The sequence below is a fragment of the Crocuta crocuta genome, unplaced genomic scaffold, assembly GCF_008692635.1.
Source record: "Crocuta crocuta isolate KB4526 unplaced genomic scaffold, BGI_CrCroc_1.0 scaffold41, whole genome shotgun sequence".
Lineage (NCBI taxonomy): Eukaryota > Metazoa > Chordata > Mammalia > Carnivora > Hyaenidae > Crocuta > Crocuta crocuta.
Window position 1 is genome coordinate 16,474,786 of NW_027529428.1, and position 10,373 is coordinate 16,485,158.

The following is a 10,373-nucleotide window of genomic DNA, read 5'->3' on the forward strand; positions in this document are numbered from 1 at the left end:
TAATATCTAATATAGTGAACGTTTGATAATTATAACCTGCATAAATAAAAGCTTTATGGGGGCTGTATACAAAAATTATGGGGGCTAAATACAAGAATACATATATACTTAGAAAAATAATTTGGAAGAGTCTATTGGGGGACTGCAACCACCAGGTTGGAGAAGTGCTGGTATAGAGCGTATATTGTATTAAGAAGATGCTACGAGCTGAGAAAGGCAGTTAGTCAACTTTTGCAGGAATGTAGACCATTGCATTTCAAACCCTTTGTGTCTGCGTACCTACAGAATTATGAAAAACTGTATCCTGTCTTACACATTTTTAAATTGATAGCTGTATATTTTTGGTAAACTTAAATAGTTGTATACTTTCTAAAGTATTATAAATATTGACATTTAAATAACATCTATCTTTTATATATCCAGTGAAATCTAAATACCATAGCAATTTGATACCCATTATCACCCACTTAAAAATGTATAGAAATGACTTTATTTTTGATAGACATTTTACATCATTCCTTTTTTAATCTTTAAAATTACATTTTCACTTCCTTCTCATCCAAAATTTTGCATGTTTTATATTGTATTTGGATAATCTTTTGATTACCTGTCTCCCTTTTAACAAAATTAATACACAAGGGATATATCCCAAGTATATATGTATATACTAATTTAGTATATACATTAGTCACAGTAAGAGATTAATAGAAATAACTAATAATGTAGAACAATTATAACAGTACAAAGTTATGTGAATATGGTTCTCTTGTTTCCTCTTCAAGTATCTTTTTGTACTGAACTCACCTTTCTTTGTGAGACATAAAGTGCCTCCATGATGAAATGAAGTGAGGTGGATGACGTAAGCATTGTGACGTACTGTTAGGATCATCTGCCTCTGGACTGTGGTTGACCTCTAGTAACTGAGACCCAAGAAAGCAAAATTGTGGATGATGGGGGGGGATCTACTGTAAATTTAAATTAAGTTTTAAATTTCCTGTAACCATAAAACTCAGAAGTACTCACATTTGTCTTCAGGATCGGGTTATCACTGAAGTTATCAGGATACAGTGTTCCAAAGCAATATAAATAACTTACAAATTGGGTAATTGTTTAAAAATTTTTTATTGGAGGTATTTCTCTTTTTCTAATGTTTATTTTTGAGAGAGACAGAGAGAACGAGTGCACGAAGAAGGGGCAGAGAAAGGGAGACACAGAATCCCAAGCAGGCTCCAGGCTCTGAGCTGTCAGCACAGAGGTGGACGTGGGACTCGAACTGAGCCAAAGTCAGATGCTTAGCCGACTGAGCCACCCAGGTGCCCTTGGTGGTATTTCTTAATAAGATAAATGGAGCTATTTTCCCCTCTGATTAGTTCATGAATCCCTGTATGAATATTATTTATTTCTATCATGGGACCAGATTCAGCTTAAATTCTGTTTATTTTGCCTTTTTGTAGATGTAAACACTGAGAAAATTTGTGTAAATAAGTAGATAGGAATGGAAGGAGTATTGTTATAACAGTAGTCATTTGTGTGACTCCTGAGACAACTAGCAAAAAAGTACGTAATGAAGTACCATTAAAATGTGTCTTAGCTGGCAATTCATTAAACCCTTTTTTTTTCAATTTTATTGAAAGCAAAGAATTAAACCACTTGATTTTCAAAAGTGAAGTAATTAAAGTCATTCTTTTTCTCAATTTCTGGGAAAGTATACTAAAAGTTTTGTAAAAATATGACTTTATTTTTCAACTCTAGAAGTATGCTACAACTGTGAAATATTATTTAAAAAAATAAACTGTAGAACACATGTGTAGAGGCATATTTATAATGAAGCATATTCTATTCACCAGAGCACCTTCCTTTCAAGATTCCTTCTTTTCTAACTTTAAATATTCAGTTTCATATTTAATTTTGTATTTTTTGTTATAAAGAAAGCTCCTAAATTTTGTAAGCTTTGGGCCCTATATTTCTCCCTGCATGTCTGGAAAGATCACATGGATAGCCAGGATAAGCTTAAGATGATACATACCTTGTATAATTAATTTTATATTGTTATGAAAATAAGATAAATCCTATCTCATTACTTAGTTTACAGTAAATAATACAGAATAAAATGTAGCTAAGATTAGGATGTATGAAGTGAGGTAAATGGTAAAATGATTATTATTCCTTTAGTAAATGTGTTGGGAGATATATATATATATATATACACATCAGTCAAACTGATGTTTGACTTTGGAGAAACATTAAGTAAGAAGTTAGTATAAAAATCAGAAATAACATCATTTTTATCATGATCGAAGTTTTCTTGTGTATTCAATGGAAAAGAAAGCTATATACTGCCAAAAACTAATTAGATAGGCCATTGGAATATGGTTTTATTTTTATGTTAGCAAGTATTAAATGTTTTATATAACGAAATGAGGCTGATTAAATTTTGTATAAATATTTCAGTATATGAGTTTTATGATAAAATAGGTTTTAACTAATTTATTGAATAATGAACAGTAAATCTGAAGTATAAAAGAAAATACAGTTTTTGTCCATGAGATTTAGCCATCATATCTTTTAAACAATTACAGCTTCATTTATTAGAATCCTTGCTATCTGCATCACTTTTGTTGTTCAAAAGTGCTCTTTGTTTTAAGCCAACAACATGGTCCAGCATGTCCTAGGTGTTGGTATTAAGAACTGAGGGAAAAATGCTCCTGCTCAAATGTTTTTTTTTTGTTAAAAAAGGCTTTTGGATTCATGGAGGATCTATGCTAAGCTGGAGCCTGCTTGGGATTCTCTTTCTCCCTCTCTCTCTGTACCTCCCTTGTGCTTGCTCGCTCTCTCTCAGAATAAATAAACATTAAAAAAAAAAATCTCTCTCCCTCCCTCTGCCCCTCTCCCCCACTCATGTGAGTGCTTTCTCTCTCTCTTTCAAATTAAAAAAAAAAAATCTTAAGATTTCCACCTGGGAAGTAAGCTAGATTGTTGATGGCATTCATTGCATAGGGAAAGTAAAATAACCAGCAGGTTTTGGAAAAGTGGGGATGGGGTTCTCTTTGCCTGTAGAACTTTATTTAACATGGAAACGTTCAGTAAGTTGAAGCACAAAAAAAAGTACAAAGGTATGGTTATAAATTTAGGAGACATGAGTATATAGTTGGATGAATATTATCTAATGGAAAGTTTTGGACAAAAAAGGTATAAGTCTCATGATGGAACCTTTGAAAACCCAAATTTAGAAGGTAGAGAAGAAGGAAAGTGTTGGGGAAGTATTATTAGAAATGAAATCTCCTCCCAATAAACCTCTCTCAGTAAACCTCTACACAAAGATAGAAAAGAAAGAAGTTTTATTACCGAATGAGCTATTCCCTTAGAGTCATGCACATCACAAGCGATCTGCTCAGAGACTCCAAGGACAGAAAGAAATCTCACCTTATATGGCCAAGCAGATTCAACCCATTACGTACATGTTGTCAAGGTAAACAATAGCTGCTTCTCAAGTGAGAGAACTTGGCGCCACCCTTTGTCACACATAGCTTATCCTAAGTGACCATCTGTGTTAGCACATTGGCATCATCCACAGGACAAATAGACTTCTCATATTCTTATGGTAGGAGATAGTTTTTCAACTTGGGAGGAGGCACCTGCCAGAAGGTAAACTCTTACCATTCCATAAAAACTGGGAGGTCAGTGCTACTTCTTTGAATGATTACATTTTTGAGAGATGTTTCCCAGTTTCTTGAGAACATTTTTGGATCATATAGCTGCCAAGAGGCTTTTAAGCAAAAGCTTTCAAAAAAATTTACATACATTTCAAAAGAGATAAAGAATTTACAATGATAAATTTTCTAAAGTGAATGCTCTAAGAGGAGGAAGAGCCTTTTCCCTAATTTCCAACAGGGAGAATTGATTTTTGTTTTTTCCTTTGTGATTTGTATTTATCCTTACATAAGTGATGGGAGAGAAAAAACAGCCTTGGAGATGAGGGGGGAAACTGTGGAGAGGGCTTCCCTGAAAACCAAAGGAAGAGACTGTTTTGTGGGTGTTGGGGGAATAGAAAGCCTTCAAGAAGGTTTTATTCCATTTGTGGGATAAAACTACATACATTTAAAAATAACTGTGTAAAAATTTTTTTAAAAAATATAAAAAAGCATGGTTAACTGTATAGTATGGATAATAAGTACTATAGAAACTGAGTAGCATAAGCTAATTAAGACCTTGAGCAGTCAGAGAAGGATCTGTGGAAATGAGGAAGCTTAAATTGGATTTTGAAGGAGATACTACATTTATATAATTCATATATTTAATCTCATCAGTCTAAAACAGATCTTTGTCACCATCCTGTATAATAAGGATAAACTTTTCAATGGAACCATGATATTCACATTCCATTAGCCCAAATCCTCCCTTGGATAGTGTTGAAATTTGAGTAGACAATGACACTATTTTCCCCTGTGACTTTGTTTGCTTCTCCTCCTCTTCTTTTTTTAAAGTTTATTTTGAGAGAGAGCGAAGAGAGAGCATGAGTGGGGGAGGGGCAGAGAGAAGGTGATAGAGGATCCGAAGCGGGCTCTGTGCCAGGAGTACAGAGCCTGATGTAGGCCTTGATCTCAGGAACCGTGAGATCACGACCTGATTTGATCATGACCAGAGCAGAAGTCAGATGCTCAACCAACTGAGCCACTTAGGCATTCCTCCCTACCCATTTCTGATTAACAAGGCCTATCTTTTATGTTAAAAGCCTCTAGCCTTGTTCCATTTTAGAAGCCCATTTTTTTCCCCACTAGGAAACGTACCTTGATTCATTTGAAGTTTTAACTCGCAAAGAGCAGCATTTTTTTTTTTCAATTTTAGTACCTGGAAGGTACTTTGCAGATACTTTGCAGTTCCAGGAAGGTACTTAGTTATCTTTGTGTGGCAGTTTCCCAAGACCTAGTTTCAGTGATTCACTAGGAAGACTCATAGCACTCAGCATACAGTCATATTCATGGCTGTGATTCAATCCAGAGAAGGGATATAAAGTAAAACCATGATTCAATCCAGAGAAGGGATATAAAGTAAAATCAGTGAAGGGAAAAGCCATCTGAGGCAGTGCGTGGAGGAAGCCACAAACTTTCAAGGGTCCTGTCCCAGACAAGTCACATGGGATGCATGGACCCAGCAGGGCACTGTGACAACAAAGTCGCTTTTGGTGTGTACCGCAGTTCCAGACTGCCAGAAGGAAGGCAGGTGCTCAGTGTGAACCACATTGTTTGCAGAAGCAGTTCAGGCACAGGGAGCTGTGGCAGCCCTTCTGAAATCCAGTTCCCAGGCACCGGTCACTTGTCAACCTAGCAAGCGAGCGTTTTTGAGGATGGCAACCTCAGGCCTACTTATGTTAACTCTTCTGTATACCCTTTTTAATCCAATGATTTTCAGGTAAAATCAAGAGTTGGCATATCACATAACTTGTTTTTTAATGAAGTATATAGTTCATTACATTTCATTGTACAGCATAGTGATTCGACAAGTCTGTGTTAATGCTGTGCTCACCAGTGTAGTCCCGTCTGTCACCATACAGCGCTATTATAATTCAAGGAACTGTCTTATAAATATTTTTCGTGTATCATAGGTATGCTCCAGAATCACTGACAGAGAGCAAGTTTTCTGTGGCTTCAGATGTTTGGAGTTTTGGAGTGGTTCTCTATGAACTTTTCACATATATCGAGAAGAGCAAAAGCCCACCAGCGGTTAGTGTACTTTTCATTTACTTTCGACTTTTTTTTAACATGAAAAAAGCTTCTTCCAAAGAAGAATAGTAAGCTTAGGTCTCCTTTTAGACCCTCTTATTGGTTATTTGTAAGACAGCATCCAACAAAAAACCCTAAACTTATTCATGAAATATTTTCAAAAGGGAGAGAGTTGTATGTTTATATTTTTAGTAAATCTAATTAACTTATTCCAGAAATTATTGAAAAAGTTAAACACTTGAAAATCGTTTCCCTGTTTATTCTAGGTTTTTTTAATAAAGGAAAACATGAAAAAGAAAATAAAAATCATCTCTAATTCATTTACTCAAGATAACCATTTTAATATTATATATTTTCTTTCAGGCTTTTTAAAATTTTATCTATGAAAGTGACATTTTATCAAAATATTTTAATTTATAAAATAAAGGTTGTACTCTACAGTTTGCTATCCTGCTTTTTCATTAAGTACTAGAGCATGGATATTTACTTATATTAGTAAATATTTACCACAAATAGGACTTTGAACTTCTCAGTAGCATTTTATTATAAGGATATAATTTCTGGACAGTTCTTTTCCATTTTTCAGTCTTTTAAGTAAGACTTCAATGAACTTAGTGAACATGGTGTTTTATAAATATTTATCTCTTGTCACCTTAGAATAAAAGTGTAATTATAGGTAAAAGAGTATTAACTCTTTCAAAGGTTTTTGATTATTTCAAAATGCTTTCCAGAAAAGCTATAGCAGATTGTATTCTCAATAATAGTGCATAAGAGTGTACATTTTATCACTTGCCAGTATTGACCATTATATGCTTATGCAGTTTTGTCAAATTGATAGAAGTTATAGTTATTTGATTTTAATTTGTATTTCTCTAATTAGTGTGATTGAGTACATGTTTATTGGGTATTTGAAATAAGTATATGTATGTGTATCTGATGTGCTTTTGCCCTTTTTTATATTGGTAATTTTTCTTACCAGCTTATAAGAAATCTCTGTATTTAAACAAGCAATGTGTTGCAAATGTTTCTTAGCTCATAGTTCAGACTTCAATTTTAAGAATTTTGAACATATGAGCATTTTATCTCCTTTGCATTTATGCTTAAATATTCATTCTGTATTCTTTTTATTATGTTCTTTTACAGTAGAAATTTTATTTCAGCTGAAATGTAATATGATGTGCTAAAACAACAATCAGAAAACCAAAGTGATCATCTTTTAGTTCCCTTCTTTTGGGCCCTTCTTAGGGAATTTGTGTCAAGTATATTATAGTTATGGAAATAGCATTATGGAGGTTTTATGTTTAATGGTCTTTTCTGAAATTTGACTGAAAAAGAAGGTTTTGATCCTCAAGATAGTCTGTTTTTAAAAGGCTTCAAACATATAGGAAAACATACATATATAGAATTTTTCACATTTACTAGAAGTTGAGAAAGGATTCTGGTTCAAATTAAATATACCAAAAAAATCTCATTGAAAAGTGGGTTTTTATTGCAGGAATTTATGCGTATGATTGGCAATGACAAACAAGGACAGATGATTGTGTTTCATTTGATAGAACTCCTAAAAAATAATGGAAGGTTACCAAGACCAGATGGATGTCCAGATGAGGTAACAAAAAACATTTTTTTTGAGAGAGAGAGACCACATGTGCACAAGGTGGGGAGGGGCACGGGGAGAGGTAGAGAGAATCTTAAGCAGGCTCCACACTCTGCATGGAGCCTGAAGTCAGCCTCACTTCCATGACCCTGGGATCATAACCCAAGCCAAAATCAAGAGTCGGACGCTTAACTGAGTGAGCCACCCAGGCACTCCGCCCAAAATATTTTTATTCAAATTCATCAGGTGTTTTTATTCCCTTTTTCACAAGGATTTCAAGACACTGACATTTAATTTGCTAAGCTTTTGGTTAATTGTATGAGTGTGGATCTAGGTGTAGCCATGACATAAGCCTACATAGGAAAATTAAGTGGGAGTTCTCAGTTCATGTCTTCCATCAAATAAAAGATGACACTTTGTGTTCATTGTGATTTTGGTTTATTTTCTCTTTTATAGATTTATTTGATCATGACAGAATGCTGGAACAATAATGTAAATCAGCGCCCCTCTTTTAGAGACCTAGCTCTTCGAGTTGATCAAATAAGGGACAACATGGCTGGATGAAAGAAATGGACTTTGCTCTGAGACCAAAATAGACTTACAGAACAAAGTTTTGTATTTCACATTACTATGGACTATTATTACATATACAATTATTATGTATATCATGATGCTAGCCAACAAAGATGTGGAAATATCTGTTTAAAACTTGCAAAATTTAGTTTTTCTTCATGAGGACATCAGTAAAAGACATTCATGAAGAGACTTTAGCAAAGAATTTTATAAACAGTTTCACAAGCCAAATCGGTCAGTTAATATCACTTTTGTCTGGTAAAAGAAAAAAAAAACAGACTTTTTTCAACTCAGAATTTTGAAAGATGAAAAAATTATAATGTAAATTTTACAATGTTGAAGATGCACAGAATACATATGTACAGTTTTTACCACAGTGAATGTATAATACCTTGGCATCTTGTGTGGTGTTTTACACAAGGGCTGGTACTCGTTAATATTTTCTAATGTTTCCACAGTTGCCCTACAATAACATCTCTATACAAATGTAATGCTCAGATAACTGAATAAGCACCTTGTGCTCTTGTTCATCTGTATCACTGGCCAGCAATATAAGCAGATATATACTTTTAGCTTGTAGTTCTGTGTACTGTAAATATTTTTCAATGCAAAGGGAACAAATGTTTAGTTTCACTTGTATAGGAAATTTCCCCGGCCCCAAAGAATACATTTTGAAATGGAACGAGTTTACAAAGATAGAACACAATCTATTTTCTTATTTGTCTCCCTTGTATTTGTTTGTGGTAAGTATGTTTTTAAAATAGAATTATCTCCAAGGTTTTCTAAGACTACAGTGAATAGTTTTCTTTTAAAATTTTGAGATTATGAATGCGAGAAATATTGTCATCCATTTAGCTGTTGGCTGCTAATAAGATTCTTCAATCCCTGGGACCTTTGGTCATGCATTAAATTGAAGCGGAAGCCATAAAATAGATTGGTTTTTAAATGTATATGCCTACTGAGATGCCTAATAGGTTAGGGTTTTTTTGTTTTTGCTTTTGTTTTTTTTTCTAATGAATACTTTAGAGTTTTCAGGAATCTCTATTTGCAGTCATAGAAGAGATTTCCTTTTGTTAGAGATTCTTATATACAAGGGAGATATATGCTTGGGAGAATAAATTGGTGAAAAAGTATGCTTGTTAATTTTATTCACGAATGCCAGTAGAAACTTTGTAATGTATGTGTCTAAGAAGAATGAGAGTATACATGTAACTGTTCATTGTTGTCCTTTGTTTTAGCGCTACTCCAGTTTAGACACTGTACCTAAAAAGTGTGGTGTGGTAGGGCTCAGTTTGTGTGTGTTATTTATATAGAGTTTAAAATACTTAGTATTTCAGTTAAAAGAAAATAGTTTCTTTATTTTCAGTGTATATGCTGTTTTTTTAAACTTGTACTTAAGAATTTTGATTCGCTATTTTTTGGAGCTGGCTTTGAAATGCAAATTATATAAGAAAAAAAAAATGCCTCACATAAAGTTTGAGATTTTTTTGTTGGAAGGAAGAAAGGGGAAGAAATGCTTTTTACATGATCTTTAAAGCATTTTAGTAGTAACCAAATCCAGAAGACATCTAAAATGATAGTATATTAGATTTTAAAAGATTCTGATATTTTGATGAAAGTTGAATATCATTTTTATTTGTAGACTCCTCAAGGATCTGTATACGTAATGCAGTTACGAGATCTTCCATGCTGCTACTTTACAAGTCGGAAGTAGCATGTCATGTAAAATACTTGATTTCGGAAACTTAAGTTCTTAAAAATAGACTTTTAAAGTTTTATAACATTTTGTTTTTAAAAACAAAGATATTAACTACATTGCTTTAAATTTTTTTTTCTTAATGTTTCACTCTTTAGTTTTAGGGAAAACAATCCCATATAAACATTCTGAAGTTTTTAGAGTGGGATGACTGCCATATTATAAAATTCTGAATTTGCAAGAGAATTATTGTTCACTGAGGATTTGCAGTGTTTAAATTTTTATTCTGATTAGACATAAAAAGAAATTAACCTGCACCTGTTCAGTTGGTTCTGCACAAGAAATAAGTAAGTAATTATTGTACCAATTAATGCCAAAATGTTTCTTCCAATTAATATTCTTAAGAAATGAGGATAAAGATTTTCTTAGAATTCTATAATTCTGTAAATATTGCAGCATATTAAGTTATACAGTCTTTATATAAAAAATTCCTTACATCCATAGCTACTTGTTTTGGGAAATAGTTTTTCACATTACCAGTATATATGCTGCCAGTAGCGCTATAATTTGCTGTGGAAGAGTGCTTTCTTACAACTAAAGACTTGTGCTTTAAAGTCAAGTGAAATTTGTATCACAACTATAACTTCCAATATCTAGATATTATTTAAATAGTTTTATCATGGAGTAGACATAAGAAAATACCTACAGTTCTATACCTGGGGAGCCATTCTCCATGGAGTGGCGTTATGTGGTCACTTTATTGAGACTGTGTTATTTTCCATCTTGT

At 33.3% G+C, this 10,373-nt stretch overlaps 1 protein-coding gene across 1 annotated transcript in view; it reads left to right on the forward strand.

Annotated features, from left to right (window-relative positions):
• Positions 1-9,023, forward strand: part of JAK2 (Janus kinase 2) — a 118,625-nt gene extending 109,602 nt beyond the window's left edge. Inside the window, exons 22-24 of the mRNA XM_077759456.1 lie at positions 5,603-5,720; positions 7,216-7,329; positions 7,774-9,023. Coding sequence (XP_077615582.1) covers positions 5,603-5,720; positions 7,216-7,329; positions 7,774-7,881 — 340 coding nt within the window. The 3' untranslated portion in view covers positions 7,882-9,023. The remainder of the gene's footprint in view (positions 1-5,602; positions 5,721-7,215; positions 7,330-7,773) is intronic.
• Positions 9,024-10,373: the final 1,350 nt, after the last annotated feature.